The sequence below is a fragment of the Carassius auratus genome, unplaced genomic scaffold, assembly GCF_003368295.1.
Source record: "Carassius auratus strain Wakin unplaced genomic scaffold, ASM336829v1 scaf_tig00009581, whole genome shotgun sequence".
Lineage (NCBI taxonomy): Eukaryota > Metazoa > Chordata > Actinopteri > Cypriniformes > Cyprinidae > Carassius > Carassius auratus.
The window spans coordinates 5424-31686 of record NW_020524046.1 but is presented as its reverse complement, the minus strand read 5'-3'; the positions used below and the strand labels follow the sequence as shown (position 1 = coordinate 31686).

The 26263-nt window shown below is 38.3% G+C and overlaps 1 protein-coding gene across 1 annotated transcript; it reads right to left on the bottom strand.

Moving 5' to 3' along the window:
- LOC113072596 (glutamate receptor 1-like) lies at positions 1-26263 on the bottom strand (the record flags this gene model as incomplete). Its single annotated transcript, XM_026245591.1, has 5 exons — positions 25836-26263; positions 25522-25656; positions 8748-8987; positions 3186-3370; positions 1-54 (listed from the first exon to the last, which is right to left on the bottom strand). Coding segments are annotated over exons 1-5 (696 nt in total), but the record flags the coding sequence as incomplete, so codon positions are not given.

Sequence of the window (26263 nt, the reverse complement as noted above, 5' to 3'; positions counted from 1 at the left end):
CAGGTTTGCTAGTATGTAGTGGTAGCTCTTCACGTTCTTCCCCAACTCGATGATCTGAAATAGACCAACAAATGAAGGTGAAAAACAGTTAGTATAAAGCAGTTAGTATAAATTGTGGTGTGCATTGTAAAGCCTTATCTAGGCAAATAAACCATATATATCACACTGTAATATTTGCTGTATTATTCCACATAATTCCAAATAAGTTTTTGTCTTACACAGCAGTCATAATGTGTGTCAATGTGCATGATTACTTTTCCTTTTCTTACTGGTGAAAGTAAGGATATGTAAATAACTAAATTTGTAATAACTAAAAACACACTACACAATTTTCCTACTTCAGACTGTTCATTTCAATGAAATGGTGTCAATGCATGAATGCAAGTCATCTTTAGATAAAAGCATCTGCCAAGTGCATAAATGTAACCTTTAAATAATCATAACAACAATGGCACATTTTCTATAAGCGTACACCCACCAATCGCCATAAAATGACTACATTCCTGGGCTTTCATCTTTACATTGAGTTTAGGGTGTTTCAGAATGAAGATGTTACAAAGAGGAGAGGAATGAAGATTTATGATGCAGGTTTTCTTTTGTGTGGCTATAGAGATAACAAAGCCTCTGCAGGCGTGGAGAGTACAACAGTGGTGAAAAACAATGAGTCATACACTGATGGGGGAGGAACACATTAGCAGCGCTCTCAGTCTGTTTGGTACACTACACTGGCCGAGGGTCACAGCTTGAACTTGTGTGGATGTACGTGAGTGCTTTGTGTGCAGTGTCAATGGCTACCATAGACTTTGACACCAGCAAACTGTTACGCTGTTCAATGGCTTCTATTAAAGAAAATCCTCTGCATGTACTAGAGATGTGCAGGAGTAACCGGGTTCATAGTGATCATGAAGGCATACTTCTGTAACCAAAATGTATGCATGTGAGTATCTATTTGTTCTCTCACACACTTCTGAAGTTGTGAAAGCTTATAGTGATAGCCTGTGGCCATAACAGACAGTAACATTAGTTATTAATGGTGACCCCAGTAAGATTTCATCCGGCAGGCCAGCCCAGGGCTGTGAACACCACTGACAAGGACGCTTTCTGGTTTTCTTGTGTATTTCAATGCTGGGATCAACATAAAGAGGCATAGTTCACCCAAAAATGAAAACTTGCTGTCAGTCTGTTCCAAAACTGTATAACCTTTCTTCTATTAAAAATAAAACATTTTAAGAATGTTTTTAAGATTGTTTTTTATACAATGGAAAACACCAACCTTACCAACCATTTTCAAAATATTTTATTTTTTGTTTCACAGAATAAATAAACAACATGTGGATGTGTAGATGATGACAGACTTTTTCCTTTAATGCAGAACACAGGAATGAAATCAATTTATTTTGGCACTTTTAGTCCATTTCTGTAAAATCTTTGAGCCAATATGAAAGTATGTTCCAAAAAGCTGACAAAAAAACTTGTAAAAGCAGCACATTCTGGAAAAAGGACCAAAAATAATGATGACTTCATCTCTTGCTAAGGGTATAAACACATTTTTCCAATAAAAAGCACTTAACAAATGAAACTGTCAGCTCTTTGTGATACCACATGCCACCGATTAGAAGAAGCCAGAAGCAAACCGTAGACTTCCTGGGCTGTGACAAACTAATGGCTACTGGTGTTATTTTAAGTTTTTCATATTTCTATTTAATTTTATTTTAGGTTTAATGTGATACATATTTTAACAGTTAATAGTTTTACTCAACAAAAATAATGTTGACTCTCTGAAAAAAGACACTAATACTTCTGCTTAATAAAAATACCCTGCATTTGTACTTTTGGTATACTAAACTGGTATACTTACAATCTGCTAAACTGGAGCAACTGGTTTAGAACTTAATACACTTTAATTGCATGGAAGTAGTGCCGAAGTCCAACTAAAGATATACTTAAGTATATTTAAATGTGTTAAAATGGAACTATTGCAAGGTTACTTTAGGCACATTTTGAATATCCTGCATCTAAAGACTAATATTATTATAAAATCATACAGTCCTCATCAATTGGGACAATAAAACACATTTTAGGCTTAATATTAAGAAGTGTGCATTGTGCACAAAAAGTTCTCCAAATAAAGTTTATTTATCATTGTTATATCAGGAGGTCTCCAGTGATATGTCGGTAAATATGCTAACAGATTGGAACTACATTTAGTATGAAATAAATGTTTTTTAAATATGTTACTTTTTTACTAGGGAAGTCATGCTGTTACTTTCTATTTCAAAAGAAAGTACATTTCTGTTTATCAAACTACTTTATGGAGTCTTTTAAATGTACCTACTAAAACGTTCCACACAAACATCTTGCATGGTTAGAGAGTGATGAAAAACATGCACATTGAGTTTTTCCTCAATTAAACCCTCTGGCCCCTGGTGTTAGTGAAAGCATGTGAATCAAAGTGGGAGGAAATGACACCAATGTTGTTTCATGGTATGATTGGTGGATGCATGATGATGGATGATTGCTTTCAGAGAGGAAAATTTGTCTAGGCGTGCTGTGCAAATTGCCACCAAATGATGCAACAGCCTTAACTGTGGGCACCGTGCTATCAATAACGCAACACGGCCTGTCGAGGGTCTTCTTTTTGAGTCATGAAATAGAGGAACGGAGAGAAAGGGAAGAAAAGGCACGCTCTCATTAATTACAGTAACAGGACACTTCCTCCTACTCCAGGCAGCAGAGAGAGGTGACAGAGAAAGTGACGCGTCACTATGGCTCCGTTGCCAACCCCAAATGTCAGCCCAGTGTTATTTATCTGCTCCGTCCTTATCGCTTTTTGAGGGAGAGAGAGAAAGAGAGCATCTTGGGGCCTGCTGCATAGGCCACTCCATCTGATTTGAGTGGCCACAGGCTTCACAGAGTATTCCAAATCTGAATTACATTTTAAGTTGAGTCATCTACGCCTTCAGATGATTACTGACATATACTCATTATGACATGGTTATTAGCAACATTAAAGCTGACTGTTTGTGTAGCTATGACTAGCTTTTAGTCTTGATAATTTAAGTGGTCTTAGTACATTTAGAGAAAAGAACAAGGAATCACAATTTGGATCCAAAAATTGATTCCTCATTAATTTGGAGCACCAGACAGCATGTATGACTATAATAAGAATGGTGAGAGCCAATTACCTTCTTCAGGATGGAGGTGAGTCTCTCCAGCTCACAGTCGATGATGATCTGGCCCTCCTTCCTTTTGTCCAGGTCCTGGAACACTTTGAGGAAGGACGCTTCTGTCATTGTCTCAACATTTACGGAGGTCACCAGCCAGTTATGCTCTGCTGCTGTGTCCAGAACCTTCTGCAGAACTGACAGTCCTAGAATACAAATGAACAAAATTAGGCAAGCAGAATTCCAAAAAGCTGAGGTAATCAGTTGCATCAAAATGTTAAATTTTTCAGATTAAAAGAACTTGAGATCTTTATTTTGAACTAGACAAACAAAGTAACTGCATTTAATTTGAAATATTGAGTAAGCTAACTTATATGTATATGGAGGAAGAACTAATTAATATGACATGTTCTGTGAAATGCAATGTGTGAATAATGAAATTCTGGTAAGTTAATTAATTAGAAAGACATTCTGAAGCATCTCAGGAGCTTGGAGGACTATAGTATCGACACTCTGTTATCTCCAGGCACCTCTGACCATCTGAATGCCACTTTATTGGCTGTGAATTCAGTAAAACCTTCCAGGACGGTACAGACACTGGAGAATGAGAGCGACACTATTCACAGACAGGAAATGAGGTTCGATTAGTGAAGCCATTGATATTGGCATTGGATTCAAAGATGGTGGATGCATGTGTGCAACACTGAGGGACCAATCAGCTTTCTCCCTAGACACCAACAAAAATCTCTCCGATTCAAAATAATACGCTATTGCAACAAGACACAATCTGTCTCAAAACCTAAAGTGCTGCCTCACTGTCTGCAACATCCAGCACCCTGAAAGTGTTCGTACTGCTGCTAAACTAATGGCATGACACTCTGAAACAGCAGCTTTTAACATTTTTAATTACAAGGACCCTTAAACACTATGCTCATCTGGAGAGCCAACCCCCCCCCCCCCTTTCTAAAATATAAACATGACTATATTTTCATGTACAAAATAAAATAAAATACTACCAACTTTTTGGAGCAGACGTAACACCAGCCTCAACTTTCACATAAGAACCGATTAGTTGTCAAGGATCATATGATCCATGACATGACAACAAAGGTACATGATTGCTCTTATTATGTTTCCGCTGAGAGCAGTTTGCTTCTTGTGTTCTCAGTACTTCAGCACCATGGCCAGCTCCTCCAAACTCATCAAAACCTCTCCAAGCACTCAACTGCTTGCTTTCAGAGCCATCTATGCTTTTTGCTGCATGAGTATTTCACAGAACAAGCCCAAGTTTATCCTGTAAAAAAAAAAACAAAAGGAAAAAAAATCCTGCTAGTCTACACCCTCCTGTAAATTCTGTCAGGCTCTACAAAGAGACATAAATACAGCAACTCTCCTGTGAGCATTTATATGGGAAATTGTTTATGAAATGTTTAATGGACTTACTCAGGTTTGTTTTATGTTTTGAACAGCACCCAAAGTAAAAAAAGCGTGCACTCAAATTTTACAGTCTTTGTTTAATGCAACACCACACAGCTGTTGCATGAGCTGTAATTAAAAGGAGAGCAATGACAAGGATGCACACTTTATAATTTATGGAACCAATGGATCCCACAGCAGAAATAACAGGAATAAATATTGCATTTATGGGGTGGGATGGACCACAAAATAAATCACAGGAAGCGGCAACTGTGCAAGAACTGTGTATGTTTTTGTGCACTACAGGGACTAAACACTTACTTAACCACTGTATAATAAAACAAAGATAATTTTTTGAGAATTGAACATCATTTAAATAAGTGTCAAATGTAAGACAAATAAAATAAAACATAAATCTGTTATCTTTAACCTTCATGTCAGGGAAAAAATTGCCTTAAAATAAAAATTCAATCATTGCTTAGTCATCTTCACATTATTCCAAAACCATTAATTGAGAAACACTCAAGCTTCAAAAAGGATGCAAAGATATCGTAAACAAGTGTTCATGAGAGAGACAGTGTCATTCAGTTTGTGTAATTTTTTAAAATTTTGAGTCAGATCTTTTTAATTGATCCAGTTCACAAAACTGGATCATTGACAAATCTGTTTCAGTTCTTGGATTCATGGTCTCAATGATTCTGTATAAGCAAAAACAACCACCACAGGGGAAGATAATCAGTGATAATGATTTCTATTTCAGTCTCTCACTCACACAAAACTGTTTGGGTTAACATTTCCTGGTCAAATCGGTGTATTTTTCTATCTGATAATGTAACAATAAACCTTTAAAATGGCTTAAAAACATATGGCTCCATAGTGTCACCTATAGTGTCCAGTGTTACAATGACCATCTTTTTGCAGTGCCTCACCTGTCAGTTTAATGAGTAGATGACATGAAGTGGTTAGCCTAATTAACCCCAGGTTAGCTAGACTGACAACAGGTCACAGAGCTTTGGATCGTGGCAAGTTTCAGAGGGCTTTTTTGTAGAATGCAATGCATACAGTCCCAGACACAGACATTTCTTTTAATGTTTTTGCTGCTGCTCAAAAAAAGTAATTTCTGGGAATTCCTTCAGTTTATTGCAGTTGCTGTGAAAACTAAAAACAGAACAGCTTGACCCTTAGCCAATTTTTATTCTTAGCAGTTTTCACAAAGTTTTGGTGAATAAATTCAGTCGCTCTTTTTACTTTATTAACACTCTTTATTAATCCCCCAGAGCTGTGTGGAGCACTTTTTAAGATGGATGGATGCACTTTATTTTGCTTCAAAATCTCAACCACCATTCACTGCCATTATAAAGCTTGGAAGAGCCAAGACATTTTTTAATGTAACTCTGATTGTGTTCATCTAAAAGAAGAAAGTCATATAGGATGGCTTTAGGGTGAGTAAATCATGGGATAATGTTTCATTTTTGGGTGAATCATCCCTTTACATGATGCATTTGTTACCTTTTTGGAGCTGCAAAGGGGACATTTGAGGGTCAAGCACAGACGTGATGGTAAGTAAACGGTCACAAAAAGTTCTTGAAGCAGTCTAACTATACAGCAAATTATATTTACAATGTAGTTTGAAAAACAAGTCAAAACTAGTTGGATTCCAAAGGACAGAAAGCACGTATTCACAGCAGAAGCAAGGAATATTGATTTCCTTCTCTGCTTCTGTCCGTCTCTGTTTTGTGCACTTGCCCTTTGACCCCTCTGCATCTGAGCCAGAGTTGCTTCCTGCTTGACTCAGTGTGAGTACAGCTGGACCACTTTAAGACTGCAGGGTGATTTGACATTAAGGAGCTCTCACTCCCAGCAGGCTCAACAAATGGCTCACGATGCACACAGAGAACAGGGCCAGCGGGGGAAGACGTCTCTCCTTAGCCTCATTCTCACTCATCTGGGGTGGTGTGACGCCGGTGGAGTACTACGCCAACATGGAAAACAGCACACAGTGGAGGAACTGATTTTATACACATAGTAAGCTAACGCCGTGGCTGGGTTCACATACGGGCTACAAACACTCTCACACGTATGTCCTTAAAAGGCTTAAAATAACCCCATAGACAGTGCAGCACTGTATCTAGGCAACAAGAGGCTGGTGATATGGCTTCCTGCGGTTTGGTTCCTCTCAGTCACAGAGTTAATGATCCTACAATCTTAACCCAGAGCCCTCAGCACTTCCACAAGATGAAACCATCACCGAGACACCCATGGCGTGCATATAGGCAGGCATCAAACCTATTGTGTGCGTAGAGCTGGAGCATTGAAGGGTACTACATTTCTTAAAAAAGACCTGTAATATGTAGATCGCATCATGCTCCTACAGTATCATGGTCGGCTGAGCTGAACGTCTGTGACAGATGGTGACACGTTATGGTGACACTGGAGCCGATTGGCTACGGGGGGGTGGGGGGTGGGGGTACACCTGGTGCTGACAGGTGTGTCGGATTCTACCTGCTTGGGAAGCAGTGCCGGATGCCCGTGACTTTTCAGATCTGGGAATTTCAGCTATTTATTTTGAGGCAAGAAGTGTCAGGCATGAAAAATTCTTGTATCACTGTGCTGTGGGATGGTACATGGCAACAGGGTCCAAAATTAACACTCGGTGAATGCCAAGCACAAGTAAAAATTGGGTTAGTCACCACTTGGCTGGTAACTGTCTTAGGAACTGCAACATCTTTTAAATCAAATGAGTTAGACAGTCTAATTTCAATCAAAGTAGAAAAATAGTTTAACTCTCCCTGATGTAAAAGATGTGCATGATTTAAATAAATGACAACCGTCTATCAAAGAACTTTTACCAAATTGGAAGCTTTTCCATCAGGATTTATTTCACAAAAAATTAGGTCAACAAAACAAAAATATGAGGAACAAAATTATTATGGCTGGCTTGTCAGTGTTCATTTCTTATGAATTCTGTCATTATTTGCACACTTTTATGACCTTCCAAACCTGTATAAATTTATTTTTTATACTAAATTAATTATTTTCATGAATGCTGGGGGAAAACAACATTGGACCCAATTGCCTTTCATTGTATAAAAAAAAAAGAAAAAGAAAATACAGGTTTGGAATGATACGGTAAGTGAATTAAATGATTGTTTATTTATTTAGTTTTCGCATTTTTAGGCAAACTATTCCTTTTAGGAAAAACAACTGAACCTTTCCCAAACTGACATTTTTTATAATAATAATAAAACAAAACCTAGATTCATGGCTTGAATGAAATATTTATTGGTTGGTTAATGTTCTTAATTCATCAGCCCTGGCCTGTGTGGCAGGCAAGTACATTTTGGACCCTTCTTAAAATAACAATAAAACCATGTGTGGGGGTGATTTGGAATTATAATTTTTTTTTTCCCTGGCCTTCAGCTAGATACATTTTACTCTGGCACAACGGTTTCATTCTGGCAGATCTCCATGGAGAAAGATGCACAAATGAGCTCCAAGTGCATGCATCCACTTAGATCAGAACACTATTGTTCATCTCAGCAACACCAAAGCAGGCTGCTCTCTCATGAGTCATATCTATATCTGTCGTTACACACCAACATGTTCACAAACCAGGAACAAAAGCTGACTCAATGTGCACACCAGCAATGTGGTGGTAAATACTGGCTCTCAGAAAACCAACCAGCCACATTCAAAAGAGAATTCGAATGGGTGAATTCAGTGCATTCAGTGCAATTCAAAATTTTTCCAGCACAAAAACCTGTATCTTATTCACTAAGCCCCCCAAATCCATTTCAACCAAGTGCTACATGTATCACTACAGCACTACACTATGAGTATTTACATTTTCATGTGCTTCAAAGACACCTCAGTTCTATTCAAATTAAGATTGATATAAAATACCCCTTTTAGAGCACTTTTAAAGAAAGATTTAGAGAGACGTTTTATTCACGTGAAGGGTTTTGAAACTTTTTGATGCCAAGAACCCTAAAAATGATGACTACTAATCACCTTAAACTGTGTGAAAAAAGGTCAATTCAAAATCCAAAATATAATCAAATAAAAATATGCAAATAAACATCGCTATTAGTGGGCGCAATTCATTCTTAATAACCCCCTCTCCACCCCCCGGAATCCAAATAATAAGATCTTAAAAGCAGGTCTCACCAGAGTCCGAGCTGTACATGTAGACAAACTTGGACCACTTGTAGTGCTCGATTACGCCCACCAGGGCATCCTGCAGTTCGGGTCTCAGCTGGATGACAAACTGGTTGGAGTTTTCCATGGGGAAGCTGGGCGTCACAAAGCAGACGTGTAGTGCACCGCAGAACGACATCAACATGTTGACAGTCTTCCTGTCGTACACGCCGATGATGGCGTACACTCCTTTGGAGAACTGCGAACAGACTGGAGAAGACAACAGAACACGATTTACAACACAGACATCATTTTCGTCGCATTGTTAGCATCGCGCTGGCTTTATTATTCACTTCCGAGAAGCAATTAGTAAATGTTTCTATATGCATCACTGGACTGGAAATGGTGTGGATGAAGTTTCTGAAGGGCCAGATAATCAATGCGCACAACGGGTCTCGCTGAAATTTACCAAACAGCAGGGCGCTTTTCTATCTCAGCTGCTTTGAATGTTGAATATCTTTTCCTCTCTCTGTTGGTGGCAAAATGGCCTCAATCTGTTTTGAACCAGGTTTCCCTGTGTATTTTAATGCTGTATCATACTCTGCTGTTGCTATCTTTGCCCTGGCCGAGGTTATTTTTCACTGCGGCTCCGGGCCTCACGTTTCAGTCTCTGCAACTAAACAGATTGAAGTTGCAGTCTGTTCGCTGCCCAAGGCCCAAATCCCAGCAGGGGCCGCCTGAGGGGCACAGGGGGAGCAGGAGCAATAGGCATGGCCATCACCCAAACTGCCTGCCCCACAATGCAACAGCCCATAAGCAGTGCAGTGTGCCAGCATCTCCAGCATGTGTGTTTTTGTGTGTGTGCGTGTCTGTGACCACTGGCCTTCATCACATGCACTATGACTCATTTCAACATCCGACTGAAACATAAACACTTCATCTGTCAGATATATAGATACAGTCTCAATCTGAAGTCACATACCATGAAATAAACAAGCAAATTAGATATTATAAAGTGAAGGTGATATTTAACACAGGCACTGTATATAAAAGTCACACACTTGGTGCCAAGCAATAATGAGTGTGACACGTCTATAACAGACGCTGTCGTGAGCTCTGAGGTAATATTGGGGGTGTTCTTATCACATGGCTCTGCTTCCTCTGTGACTGATGACTTGCACATTAATTCTGTCTGGGCTGAGCTTTGTGGACCCGGAGAGACAGAGAGAGAGAGTGAAAGTGAAAAGGGAAAGGAAGGTGGGGGACTGCATCCCTCTGTGTTAGCTATTACCGAAGGCATATGGCACATTGAATTGACATCCTCACCATACCATATGTGCTTGTCTTGAATGATTTCACATACTTTTTTTTTTGTCAATTCATACATTGTTAATAACCTGCACTCATTCATCTACAACATATTGTTGAACTGGGTTCCTGGCAACAGGCATCAGCAGAACATATTCATTACCTTTATTTGATATCGTTTGGCACATGGCTTCATTGGAAATGACTTAACATTAATTGCAGCGATATACTGGCTGACTGAACAGAGTTTTAGTGCCTCACTCATGGGGTTTTAAACTCGCAATGCTATCTGAGATAGTCACACTGATGTACTTGAGAGAGATGCGAGTGTGAGTCACACTCCTTTACTGATTCTTTCACTCTTTTTCTACACACCATTTCCTGTGTTTTTTTTTCATTTTATTTGGGGGTCATACAATTTTGTACTGTTTTGTAAAGTCTCTTATGCTCACCAAGGCTGCATTTATTTGGAAACAGTAATATGACATATTACTACAGTTTACAATAACTGTTTTCTATTTAAATTTATTTTCAAGTGCAATTTATTCCTGTGATGGAAAAGCTGAATTTTCAGCATCATTACTGCAGTCTTCAGTGTCACATGATCCTTCAAAAATCATTCTAATATGCTGATTTGGTTTCTTTTTATTATCATTGTTGAAAAAAGTTACACTGCTTAATATTTCTGTGGAAAAAATACATCGCGATTATAAATGATTTATAAGCTGCATTTAAGGGGGGGGGGGGGTGAAATGCTCGCTTTCACTCAATCTCCTGTTAATCTTGAGTACCTATAGAGTAGTACTGCATCCTTCATATCTCCAAAAAGTCTTTAGTTTTATTATATTTATAAGAGAAAAATAGTCTGGGCCGATTTTTTTCGGAAAAACACGAGCGTCTGGAGGCATGACGTGTGGGCGGAGCTAAAGAATCACGAGCGCGAGTAGGCTTTTGCGTTACGAGCGTTTGGAAGTTGTGACATTACCGTGAGGAAAAAAAACCATCATCCAAATCAAACCATGGCTAACAGTCAGATTCAGCCGTTTATTTATGTTCCAGAATCAGATCCCGAGGCTGAAACTGAACGAGAGCAGCAGCAGCAATAACTACAGCAGGACGTCTCTATGTGGTATGTATTTAAACTGTGTATATTTGCTTAGCGGTTTTGGAAAATGACTAAGTTCCCCTTTATGTCGTCTTTTTTTTTTTTAAAGGTGTACAAGGTTTACTTGATGTGCTTACGCGCCGATAGCTAAGTTGACAACACAGAGATATTTGAAGCAGTTTTACTCACCGCCTGTGGTTCCAACACATGATCGTTACCCTTTTTCGTTGGGATTGCATCATCCTTAAGAAATAAACGATAAGCAAATCCGACGTCAAACTGGGCCTTGTTTGTAAAACAAGCATCTTCGAAATGCAGGGAACAAACAAAAACACTTGCACAACTCCGTCGATGCTCTGTAAAAATAAACTCCATCCACTGGTCCCTTAATGTTTTTTTTTTTTTTTGGTAATCTGTGCAGGGTTGTCTTGCCCTCGCAACCAAAAACACACTTCTTTTGGGACATTTCGCGACGCTCTCGCTCTGATCAGTGAATGTCTGTGTTCTCAGTGCTTGTGCTATACGGGAGCGCGTGCTCTTCCGGCAGAAGTGCCGTTTGGACCCATATAAGGAAATTCCGCTCCATTTAACGTCACACAGACCCATACTCGAAAAAAACTTTCAAAAACTTGTGACAAACCTTCAAACGTACAACTTAATTTTTGAAACTTTGTCCATGTTTAGCATGGGAATCCAACTCTTGAATAGTATAAAAAACTCAGTATGCATTAAATAGCATTTCACCCCCCCTTTAAATAAAAAATAATATATTTTTTTAAATAATGTAACAGTCTGTCACTTTTGATCAATTGAATCATATTATTAATAAAATTTATTTTAGAAAAAGAGAAAAAATGACTGCTAACTTTTGAACGGCAATGTGAACTATTAGAAAATAAACTCTCTTAAAGGGTTCATCGGATGCCCATTTTCCAAGTTGATATAATTCTTTAGGGTCTTAATCAATCAATCAATCAATCAATCACCTTTATTTATATAGTGCTTTAAACAAAATACATTGCGTCAAAGCACTGAACAACATTCATTTGGGAAACAGTGTCTCAATAATGCAAAATGATAGTGAAGGCAGTTCATCATTGAATTCAGTGATGTCATCTCTGTTCAGTTAAATAGTGTCTGTGCATTTATTTGCAATCAAGTCAATGATAATCGCTTTAGATGAAGTGACCCCAACTAAGCAAGCCAGAGGCGACAGCGGCAAGGAACCGAAACTCCATCGGTGACAGAATGGAGAAAAAAACCTTGGGAGAAACCAGGCTCAGTTGGGGGGCCAGTTCTCCTCTGACCAGACGAAACCAGTAGTTCAATTCCAGGCTGCAGCAAAGTCAGATTGTGCAGAAGAATCATCTGTTTCCTGTGGTCTTGTCCACCAGGACTTAATGAAAGGTCTGTAACATAGTTTGGTAAACATTTCTCGATGTCAGTGTAAAAATCACCCTTTTAAGCCTATTAAAAACAGGCTCCTTTCAGAGCAAGCCATTTTGTAACATTTTCCTTTAAATGTTAATGAGCTCTGCTGACCCCGCCCCTCTGTTCCTGAACTGCTCTCTGAAGGACTGTTTACTTTAGCCGCATTCATTGTGAAACTTGCTAATCAGCACATAATTAAGAAAGAAGATTTGCAAATATTAGTTAAAAAACTTTATACTCCCATTGTAGATGAATCTGGATCAAAAATTATTTGCGTGAACATAAACGCATTTAGGTAGATCGGGGGTGTATTTCCTTCGGAGACATTAAGAGACATTCTTGTCTACATCTGCTCCAGCGGTGAAACAATGGCAGACTGATGATGACAGCTCACTCAGGGCGGGTCTAAGGTAAGAAACCAGTCTGTGTTGAAACGTTATATCAATCAAGCTATCATGGGAGGGGCCTGTCCATCTGACGTCACAAAGACAGGCATCTGAGATTGTCTCCATTTGAGAAGGGGGTAAAGATTTAAGTAGAAAAAAACACTGGGTGGATTTTTATGGTTTGTGTACACACACTGCCAACACACATTTCAGTTCAAACCACTTGTTAAAGTGCATGTAGCATAGCTCACTAGTTTAGGTAATTTATTAGTTTGTTTATTTAATCTCAAGCTCTTCACTAACTTTAGATAAAACTTTATTATTGGAAAAAATATTAAGGACAGCTGTGATTTGTCATTTCAAAAGTAGTAAAATAAATGTCCTACTAAAGGATTCCAAGTAAGAATAACAACATAACAAACACATTGAGTTTTTAATCAGAAACACAATTACAAAAATTTCAATGGAATCCATTTGCCAAACGGCCGCCGCCACTTCCTACGTGTGTGATAATGTGGAAGCAGATTGGAAGTGTGCCGCTCTCTCTCACTCACATCTGCTTCCCTGTTCTGAAAAGTTCGTCCTGACAGAAAGCACATGGCCGTGTCATCCGACCCTCTAATGACAGGAACACATTGGCCGCCTGCAGTGGTTTGTGTTAGCCTGAGTAGAGGCGTAAAACACTATGTGAACACCTCTGGCAAACCTGTGCTCTCTGGCCATGCTAAAAATCCTGGCAGCATCTGGCCATCCTGGCACTATCTCACAAACAGATCTCCACAGGTCTGTTTGGCCCTACCAGACCCTCGGCGGGGATGACTGATGACTGTATTGAACGTTCAGCTTTTCTGTGGTCATGAAAAAACAACAAATGAGAAAATGCAATGTATATATGGGATGTGTCACGCAAGGATTTCTAAATAATATCCTTTCACTGTTTTACATAGAAAATCATGTGGAAATTTATAGCTTTAACTTGCATAAACTAAAAACCTATGTTTGACACAACCTGTCCTCCAACCAATACGCTCGTATAGGTCGTTTGTCCAAATCCCTGAAATACGACCCATTAGAGCTGTGCCCCTATCCACACCAGGATGTTTTCATATTAATGTTTTGTGTTCTTTTATTTGTGCTGCAATTCGGGTTCGGGTGCAATTCAGTTGGTGGAGTATTGCATTATACGGTTATAAGTAATCATGCGATCATTGGTTTGATCCCAAAGAACGCTCATGCTCATAAAATGTATATGCTCTATAAATTATAATTTTCCATGATTTCTGTGAGAGGTAGGTTTAGGGGTGGGGTTAGGTGTGGTCATTTGAGCAAATAAGCCACCTTTTACAATATGTACAAATTACTGTGAGATTGCTGTGAAATGTCCCGCATTTTTAAATAAATGCGCATTTTGATTGGTAATGACGGTATATGTCTTTTCATGATGACAGACGCAACACGATACTGTCATTGTTTTTACACTCGCTATAGGGCACTTAACTTTAAACCTTAAATATAGGTCACAATAAGGTGCTTTCACAAACTACCTGTATGGTCATTTTTTGTTGGAGGACAGGCTCGTTTGACAATGCCCTTTCAACTAAAAAATTATAATTTCTAAATAAAGAAAATGTATCATAATTTAAGTACATTTAATTTCAAAACACCACTGACAACAAGGTGTTTACACACACAACTATACTGAAACTACAGAAGGTTTTTTTTTTTTTGCACAATGGAACTAGTCTTCAGCTGTCTGTCCAAGACAATGTCACTTCTGTCTTTTAAAGTATGCGCACAGCAGAGACCAAGTGTAGACATGCTAAACATAACAGTGAATGAATCAGAGCGACAGTCACTTTATTCAGATCTGTAAGTCTGACTTTACAGAAAATGGACTAGAATGATTTAAACTGCACAAAAGTGTTTACATGACATTTCCAAAATAAATAAAAAAATACTGCTTTAGTCTAACTGAAACTACATTTAAAATGAATATGAACAGTATTGTAAACAAAAGATGAATGACATGAACATCCTGCTAATGTTCTTCTTTTGTGTTCCACAGAAGAAATGAGAGATTTCTACTTATAAAATCAATTGACAAACATGAAGAAACAGTATATTTGTTGTAGCTGTGCTGCTGAACTGGCTTTCCAGCATTTCTGTTTTTGCTCATGCTAAATTACATCAGTTCCACCTAATATGTGTGGGGCCAGTCTATTTAAGTGACAGTGTGTTTGAGAGGTTCTTACCATGCAGCACCATGGAGTAAACCGCTTCAAACTGCAGTCTGAGAGCAGTCGCAGGTAGAGACTAAATAGCCATTTCCTTCTCAATCTGTTTCTCTCACTCACTGTTTCTCTATTCTCCTCCCCTCCAATCATGAGCAGAAAACCTGTGGATTATTTGTGGAGCCTGTGTGCCCTTTCATATGTTGTTATTTGGTCTATGTTGATGCCCGATAACATGTCGGTGTATGGATTATTTGAATAACTGTGCAGTGGGCTGAATTTTAAAGGACACCAAGCTCCACCTCTTCCATCCACATCCAATGCTTTAATGAGGTGCTCTGCTCGCTCTTTTGGCCTCCAGTCCTCTGTATAAACACATCATATCCTTCGGCACACTCTAACATACACACACAAGCTACATGCCTCACAGTCTAAATATAAAACACACACACACACACATACACTTTTAAAATAATTCAGCAATCTCACTCTCACTACACACAAGCATCTGCAAATATCACCAGAGTAATTACACACAGAAAAGCATAAGACCTTTTTCACCCTCTCTCTCTCTCTCTCTCTCTCTCTCTCTCTCTCTCTCTCACACACACACACACACACGCACATAAGAACACACATAAACTTGTCCATAGTCATTGACGGGAGTTACACGTCATTAGTCTACACAGTGAAGCGTATGGCTGTGGGCGCTCAAGGGAACATATAGTAATAATCACTCCTGTATCCTGCTGTATAGTATATATGCCCTAAGTGGACAGTTCCAGGTCAGCTATACATAATGTGTTATTTCCAAGGAATTCGACCTTTACAAATACAGTATGTGCATGCTATGACAACATAAGACAGGGCTTCTCAGTCGCTGTGATTTTGTCAAGTGAGACATGTTCCTGGAGCAACACGTTTTGTTGATCCTGGATCAACATTACTGTCCAAAAATACAGACTTAACCCAATACCCACCCCTAAGCCTAACCTTACTCATAATTTATTCCTAAAATCAGAGGGAAATGATAGCTGATTAACAAGGGTGTAGAAGCACCTAATCCTGATTGTAAACCTAAAACTGACATTCTCAATCTCAATTTTGATCGGTTGATTAGAATGTTGTTCCAGGGTCAACAAGAATGTAATAATTGGTGAAATCACATTCACCGGGCTTGTCATCATTTGCATGTGCTCATTGTTTGCTCATGTCCTGTGATGCTTCTATTCAGACACAATGGCTGATGGCTTACAAATGTCAGAATGCTTTTGTTTGAAAAGGAATCGACATCCTCAAGACTGTATATATTTTTTTATATATATTGTATTTATTCAAATATAATAATGATAACAATAATAACACTTATTAATAAATAAATAATATATGAATCTATATGAGAAATCTTTTTGTTGTGTAAAGGCAGTCATGTTCTAAACCGGTCAGCTGACAAGGCCTCTGAGGGCTGAAACAACTGTTATCACTGCAACAGGAGAACAAACCAATTTAGAGAAAGCCAGCGGCGACCTCAGAAAGACAGTTTTTTTTTTTACCCAAATATAACAAATAGCCCAAGTACTGCATCTCATTTTGTCTATCATGTCTGATGCAATAAAAGAGAATCAAATATTGACAGTTTCAGTGCTTCAGTGTGATGTTTGTGTCGTTTCATAAAAACAACTCAATTGTCCTGGCTGATGGTTGACATCAAGAGTTACTGTGCTGTGGCCCTAAAGCATTATTTAAAAGCCACACAAACACATTTGATCGATTTCTAACAACCTTCTCCTTACAGGTCTATGAAGTCTGTCTGTCCAGTACATATCGTCTCTGTTTACATTAAGTTGTGTTCAAAACAGCATGACAATAACCACACTGTGATGCCTTTAATGATAGTGGTATTTAGAGTTACAGGTCCTTCATACTAAGGGCCACAAATAGCGCTCAGTGCAGCAAAAGTGATGCAGTGTTGGGTGGGTGGAAGCCCTTTGGTGCAGAGACCACTGCTCTTGTCAAATGAGAGTTCACTTCTTCAGAATGAGTCACCTGCACAACCTGAGCATGAGATTGTGAATCACATAAATATGGAAGAGAAGAAAATCCACCTCAGTGGCAAATGTGACGGGCCGGCACACATACTGGGTGGCACAACTGTGTGGCCAAACCAGCATGTATCCAACCAATCAGTGCTCAAATTATTCATGTGATGCAAAGCTGAGTTTTCAGCAGCCATTACTCCAGTCTTCAGGGAAACATGATCCCAAATATGCCAATTTGATCCTCAAGTTTATTATTAAACGTTTATTATTATTATCAATGGTGAAAACTGTTTTGGATTTTTTGTGGAAATATATGCTTTTTTTCAGGATTCTTTGATGAAAATGTTTTTCAAAAGAGCAACATTTATTTAAAGTTGAAATCTATGGTAACATTATAAATGCATTTATCATCAGTTTTAATCAATGTAATGCATAATTGTTAAGTATTTTAAGTATTAATTTATATATATATATATATATATATATATATATATATATATATATATATATATATATATATATATATATATATATATATATATATATGGGCCAAGTCTCATTTAAAATGGTGGACTGTGGCAAAGTGGAAAACTGTTCTGTGGTCAGACAAATCAAAATTTGAAGTTATTTTTGGAAAACTGGGACGCCATGTCATCCGGACTAAAGAGGACAAGGACAACTCAAGTTGTTATCAGCGCTCCGTTCAGAAGCCTGCATCTCTGATGGTATGGGGTTGCATGAGTGTGAGTGGCATTGGCAGCTTACACATCTTGAAAGGTACCATCAATGCTGAAAGGTATATCCAAATTCTAGAACAACATATGCTCCCATCCAGACGTCGTCTCTTTCAGGGAAGACCTTGCATTTTCCAACATGACAATGCCAGACCACATACTGCATCAATTACAACATCATGGCTGTGTAGAAAGATCCAGGTACTTAAATGTCCAGCTTGCAGTCCAGATCTTTCACCCATAGAAAACATTTGGTACATCATAAAGAGGAAGATGTGACAAAGAAGACCTAAGACAGTTGAGCCACTAAAAGCCTGTATTAGACAAGAATGGGACAACATTCCTATTCCTAAACTTGAGCAACTTGTCTCCTCAGTCCCCAGACGTTTGCAGACTGTTATAAAAAGAAGAGGGGATGCCACACAATGGTAAACATGGCCTTGTCCCAACTTTTTTGAGATGTGTTGATGCCATGAAATTTAAAATCAACTTATTTTTTCCTTAAAATGATACATTTTTTCAGTTTAAACATTTGATATATCATCTATGTTGTATTCTGAATAAAATCTTAAAATTTGAAACTTCCACATCATTGCATTCTGTTTTTATTCACAATTTGTACAGTGTCCAAACTTTTTTTGGAATCGGGTTTGTATATGACTTGACATTACAAATGCTGTAAATTTCTTTGAGTATTAGAGGTGCATATGAAAAGTGATATCTTAAAACAAAACAAACAAAAAAGTAAACCAAAAGCTTATGCATAATTGTCTGTTTGATATGCATTTTATTTTAGAAACTACTAAGGATGTTGATCTCAGACTGTGATGTGAAGCAACTAATTAAAAAAACACTTCCTTACTTACTTAACTATATTTTTCAGTAACATGACAGTAGCTCGTCTTCTTTCAAAATTGCAGCTATTCCAGCAAAAAGTTACTTTTCCAAGTAGTGGTATTGATTGATAAAATGTTATTCCAATGTTTTGCGGCATATTCGGCAGCTCTCTACATTTAGACAGCATATTTGATATATCTCTCTCAAGCTCTCTCTCTCTCTCTCTCTCTCTGTCACACACACACACATGACCCTTAATGCATGTGAGCACAATAATAAGTTCCCAGCTGAGAACCCTTCCTCTCGTACTTACGGATGGATATTAAACTCAAGGATCAGAGCACTAAGTAGGCCAGAAGAGTGTTAGGGCAGGCTGACCAGAAAACTTGACACTCAGTCTTGGTGTGCAGGGGATGAACAAAAAGGTCACACTTTCAAAGAGTGTTAATAGTGCTGTGAGCCTGTGGCCGCTGGGCTCAGTATGTGTCCTCGACATCACGGACAGGACAAAAGCACAACCCTCAGACGGGCAACAGTTTCACGTATGAGCTCTTGTGCTTAAGCAGAGTTGCAAAGAATAAAAGATGCAGATGCCGTCTTCAGAGAGGGGTGGTATCTTTCTTTGTCTTTCACTAGTGTACAGGAACCCTAGCTAATTATGCTGATCACTGAGAAAACCAGACCATTTACAAGACATCTTAAAAGAGACAGCAGCCTGACCCACAAACACATATCTTAGTAAGTATTGGAACCAAGAACATTGGTTCTGATTCCATTTTGATTCTTTTTGTACTTCTGAGGAAGCAATAGAAATAGAAAGGTGTGCGGTCAGTTTATTATTTCTTGGCAGCCAAGACTTTCTCTCTTTCATCATGTTCAATTCAGACAGTTAGCTCACAATTCAGCTAAAATGAATTCGGTAGCGGTAGCATAAGACCAATAGCAGTGCTAGTCAATCAAAGTGTTTTAAGTGCAGTTTTGCATCCAGATCACTGGAAGAATGCAAATGTTCATGGTTTTATGGGTGGTAAGATTTATATATTTATATATACCTGAGACAGATTTACCATATCATAAAACATTTTCCTAACATGGATAATACAGCCTATGATTAGATCTACACAAGCACTAAAAACTATAGAGATCACAATTAAAAAAACATTCTTAAATTCTCTATTGTGATGTCAGCCAAGACAGACACATGTGTCCTCATTAAGACAGGAAGCTCAGGCTATATGGGCCATACTCCTAATGAAGCATAATTGGACTGCTTCCACTATTTAAAATGGCAATATATGATGGTATGGGGGACAGTGGAGTCTCTTGCACTAGATAACAATGTCAAGGCAAGACTGTCTCATCCTGAATTCATGCTTCAGTCTGTTATACTGATTCTTGTATTTGTCATTTTCAGCTCAAAAATCAAAAGCTTCCCTTAGTGTTTTACCACCTTTAAATTCTTTGTTCTATATAAAAAATAAAATAAAAAAACAGGACGATAACAGTTGTCATGTTTCTGAGGAAGAGAAGACAGATGGGAGAAGACGAGATGCTCTCTTTGTCTCTCATTAATGTAAAGGACTGTGCGAGACAAGGGAGTCTCTGTTCGACTCTCAGACTGAACATGACAGCTCTTGTCTTTGCCTCATTGAGAAGTACATCCCTCGCTGGATCCTTTCTCACAGTTCTCACAAAAACCAACAGTTACAGTAAACCAGAGATACAAAGCCAACATATATAAATCCACCACACACTGGCCTTAATTACCTCCCGATTATTGTTGTGAATTCCCAAAATACATTAAACTGCATTGCATTTTCCCAAACTGCTGATTTCCAGAGCTGCCATGGGACGTCATGGGATGGTGTTTGCATTAGTGTTTGCTTCAGGGCAAAATTCACAATTAACCGTTCGAGATGAAGATCCGGACTGGCACTGGTTCCATCTAATTCACAATTTCTGATAAATGTTTAAATACAAGAGATCAGAAGTTCGAGGTTGGTAAGATTTCATTAAGTTTCTTAAAGAGTTCCCTTATGCTCACCAAGCATGTACAGTATGTACAGTGTGTATGTGGCTGTATGTATTTTATTAAAAATGCAGTGAACAATATTATTAACATTTGTAAAGTATTATGACAGTTTAAAATCACGGTTTACTAAATCTATTTTATTTCTGTGATGTAAAGATGCATTTTCAACAGTGTTAACACCAGTCTTCGGTGTCACATGAACCTTCTATGAGCATTCTAATATGCCAATTTGTTGCTCAAAAAAACTTTTCTTATTATTACCAATGTTGAAATGTTTTTTTTTTCAAAATTCGTTGATGAATAGAAACTTTTATTTGAAATATAAATCTTTTTAACATTTAAAAAGTCTTCACTTGTCATTTTAATGCATGCTTGATGAATAAAATCATTAATATCATTCAAAAATATGCCAAAAAATGTAATCATCACATTTTCCTCCATATGTGACTGTTAAGATACATAATGCATACGCAACATAGAAGCTGACAAGGTGTGTTTACACAATTTCAGTGCCATGTGACTGAAGAAATGTCAGCTACTAGAGATTCTGTTGTAGTGCACTGATTATAATTGGAGTGATTTAGTGATTAACTGTAGGTTGTTTACAATTGCCAAGCAATACTACTGATGTTTGGTCACAGGTGTGCAGCGTGGCTCATCCAATCAGAACTTATGTTTATTTAGTGATTTTTCTTGATTGTTCAGACCTTTTCTGCAAAGGAAATTTAGGAACTGAACCTCTTGGCGCTTTAACTGAATGTCTGGCTTCAGGCAATCCCTTCCAGATCATTCATTCATTCAGGATTTTGAGGTCTTGTTGCTCCGGGAGATGTGGTGACTGAGGGCGATCCCTTCCCCCCTTCCGGTTTCCTGTTACACAATAACACCATGGAGCAAACTCCCCCAACAGACACAATCCTAGAAATCAACTACCGTGCTGTCTGTATGCATTTCTACGTGCAGAAAGACTTGCTGCAGAGGGTTATTATTTTCTTCTCAGTGCGAAACACGGAAAGACATTTCAGGCTTATGACAGAAACCGCTGCTGCTTTCTGAGATACTCTGATACATGTTTACAGCCGTCTCCCAAGAGCAATCACATCAGATGCGAAGGTATAAACTAGATATTGTGAAACAAATGATAAAGGGAAACACACACACATACTACTCTTCAACAGTAGCAGAGCAGGGAAAAAAACCCAGATGTTTCATTTAGAGTATTATATTATGAGGCTTCACTCTATATTTATTTTTTTTATTTTTTTGAAGCATGCTAATATTCTTCTGGCCTGAAGTCTTTCTTTCTTGGAGGTCTATGAATGCACACTCTCCTATAGATCTTTAAGTGGGCCCTTGAGTCTTTGCATGAAGGAACAGGTGAACATCTTGTATTGATTGTAGAGTCTTTGCATGGGGTTTGGCTATTGATCAGCTCTAATTCTGTTCACGGATCAAAAAAAGGAATCTACCATCAGCTGAGAGGACTTCAAATGTCAGCGAGACGGCTGGGGGTCATTGAATAAACTGCATTACACCTTTATAGAGATGCATTCTTCTGAAATTGAAAGCTAAAACGTGTCTATACCTGGAAGGTGAGAGAGTGAAAAAAAAAAAAAAAACGGTTTATGATTCATCTTTTTTAAATTATTTGTTTACTATCAGGCATCTGCATAATATTAATCTCTACATAGAGGATATCTACATTTACTTAAAGTAATAAGAGTTACTTAAAGTAATAAGAGTGCAGCAGACATTAAATCAAACATGGCTTTGGGAAATCAGTAGTTATTGTTTTCAACTGATGCTATGTTTCATACAGTGCATTAATGAACAATAGTAGCACACACAACTTAAAACCACAAAAGCTAGACTGAGCCCTCAGGTTCTGTTGAGATTGATTGTGATTCTATATACAGAAACCTCAAATATTTAGCATTAACAATTAAATGTAAAATTTTAATAAGATCCTCTTACAAAATAAAATCCCACTTAAGTCCACTGTTTTACCACAAAGTACATGTGCACTTTTCATAAATGCAACCAAAACACACTAAATATCAACACAATACAACTAAATTAACTGCATTTATTCATGCTTTATTCCAAGGGTCTCTAAGACCCTAAATATTAGTAACATAACACATTAAATGGAGATTAAGCATGTTATTATCATCACTTCCAATTATATATTTTAAAGAATGATGGTGACCAAAAAATAAGCCCTTCAAAACATCTTGTGTACTTAATGGAAGAAATAAATTCAGGTTTGAAACGAAACGAGGATGAACAAGAGACGAATTTTCATTTTCAACTCTTCTTTTTACTAACATTAACTAACTATATAAGCTATATATTGTACAGCATTTTTAACCTGTTAAAATTACTTAATACAAACATACATGTTCATGTTAGTTCACAGTGTATAACAAATGTACTGTGCATTGTTCATTTACTAATGTAGTTAACCAATTATAACAAAATAAACCTTATAGTACAGTGTAACCTATTAAAACGAGCTATTAAGGCCTTGAAGTCTTAGAGGCCCCAAACAGAACATAAGGGTTCAGTGCGCTCTTACAACGCTTACCAATTATCAATAAAAATGTGCTTACCTGGGTCCCACAGCACTTCTTATTTGCTCAACTTTTGCCCCAGAACAATACTGGGTACTCAACCCCCTCTGGTACAGCCCGCCAGGTGCTGACGGGGATGGTTTGCTCTAAGGATTGAGCCCACACAGAGAGGGAGCAGCTGAGGGTAAGTTTCCTCAGGCGTCTCCGGACACACATTCAGTTCCTGGCACAAGAGGCCATTCAGCATTACACAGAGTCGGGGCCTTCACAGCACTCCTCTCACAGCTCGCTGCGCAAGGGCTGCCCATTCACTACGCAACAGATCAGGACGGGAGCACAGAGTGATACAAAAGACCTTCGATTATCCTGGACAAACTGCTGGCGCGTTTAAATATGACCGAGCTTTATAATGGGTCAGTGAATCACACATGCCTTATCTAGAAGACAGTGAAGAAAAAAGTGCAAGAACATCATTGACTAATGAGCATGATGCATTTTCCACCTGAGAGAACACCATGAAATTCATAGAGGGACTGATTTGTCTCTTCACGCTATTAAAAATCCCACAGCACACCTCCAGCTCTGACAGAATCAGTGAATGGAGTTTAATTACACTGTTGGGAAACCTCCGCATTAATATTTGGAACTCCATTATAATATCTTTTCATATCTTTCCTCAAGACCAGAGAGCAGGCTTAAAGTGCTGATGGATGACTGGTCTGACTTGACACACACTGAAAGTATGAAGGGAGGATGAGGTGGGAGGGTCTATGCATAGCTCAAAATTCACATCAAGAAAAGAAATATTGGTAGCTCGGGGGAGACGAATGCATAGATTTAAAGTGCATTTCTTTGATGTGCTCTCAGTAGTATTACTGAACAAAGAATATTTAAAACATGCTACAGAACTGAAAGACATCTTCACACTGATTTTCATACTCAAGTGTCTAGTTTGCGTCACATTTAAAAAAAATATATATATATATAAATATATATATTTCCACATTCTTTGATGCTTTTGTTAGAAAAAGAAACTAAAAAAAAAAAAAAAAAGTTAGACAGAGCAGTGTGTCCCAACCTTTTTTCTCCCATGAGTAAGGCTCAAGAATCCCCTCACCACTAAACAAGAAATGTCTTATTCTTAAATTATATTATAATGGACCATTATTTGAAGTGGCCGCTATTACATTAATTGATTAATAAAATAATCAATAACAGAAGTATTGGAAACAATTCTGGATGGATTTCTACATGCAAATATGAAAAAAAGACCTAACGGTGATTTTATTTATGAATAAAAGTCACAATTCTGTTTTATATCTTTAGCAAACCAAAAATATAAATGTTCCATACCCCTTGTTGGAAATCAGTGACACAGACTAAAAAATTGACTTCACGCTCTCTGTCTGTAACCTCACTATATTGTTCCTGTTAGACATCTACATGAGCCTAAAGAGCTTAAGTCATTGATTAATCAATTCATTGGCTATTAGCGCTTGTTTTTGATCTGTGTTCTGTTCAACGGAAGCTGCCACGCGTTGCGCGCTTTGAGACCAGAAACAAAAATATTTGACAATCTATTAAATAATAAAATAACCTGTGACCCAAAAAATCTGACCCCCGAAATGTTACACAAAACCGTTATTAATTCAAATGATCAGCATTATGAACACAATAGAATGGCTTCGTGATGTATCAGCAATAAAGCATGCGCGTATGACGCATAATTGAGATTAATTGCACGCACGGTAGTGAAACGAAATTAAGAAAAAATGTCTTGCAAAAATGTGTTTGATAATTAGGTTACTGATCAACGATGTATTCCAGGCGTAAAGCGCATTCACACGCATTTATGCGTCTGAACCCAGCACTTTCTGCGCTTGTGAACCACATATCACTAATGCAATCAAAAAGCGCCACATTTGATGTCAATTATATTACAAATACAAATAAGATCGATTTTATCGTCCGAGGTATGCGCAACAGCCAGACAAAAACTTTCCCATCCAGAATTCCTCACTTTATTATTCAGCCATCAGAGCAACAGATAGACGCGTACAGCAGCTGCAGTGCGAAGACATTCACCACACACATTTATCTCTACACTGTAAAAACAGATTGTACTCACAAGCATATGTCATGGAGAAGCTATTTCCCATTTTGACCATATCCACTTGAGGTACCAGTTTAGGGATATCCTGGTGATGCGAGAGCGCAAACCGAAACACTTCATATTCGTGTGATTCGGTTGGGAATAACCCTCCTGTGGTGGAAGAAAAATCCCACAATACATTAAAACCACCTAGGCAGATTTCTGGTAACACAAGTGAAATTACTATATCCATAATTACGCCTCTTTTCCTCTTTTCTTATTTTTATTTTTAATATTATTCATAACGCATCACTCTACACTCCATTTCTTCACTTTTGTCATTCACTCACCTATGTTGATATTACTTGGAAAACTGGAACCGAGGCACAATCCCAGAAAACTGGTGCAGAGCAGTGTGAGGCTTCGCTGCATATTTCCTTTTGCATTAGCGAAGAAAAAGAAAGCCAAATCCCAAGCATGGGTATGCGCGTGGTGTCGAATATCTCTTCTGGATGCTCTCACACTATCCGTACATCGGCGCGTGAGCAGCGTGGATTACAGGTGCACCTCTTTGCGCGTGGTGTCCTCGCTCGCGCTGCGTCCGTGTATGTTGCGCTCCCAGCCGTTCCTTCAGCACAAGCAGCACTTCCTCTGAGAGCCGCGGGCGCGCAAGAGAGTGAGTGAGTGAGTGAGGGACTCTGATAACCGTATTCCACTCCAGCGCAACACCGTCTGTGGACTTTCTCCTTACGTCCACAATTACTCTGTATGACTGAAT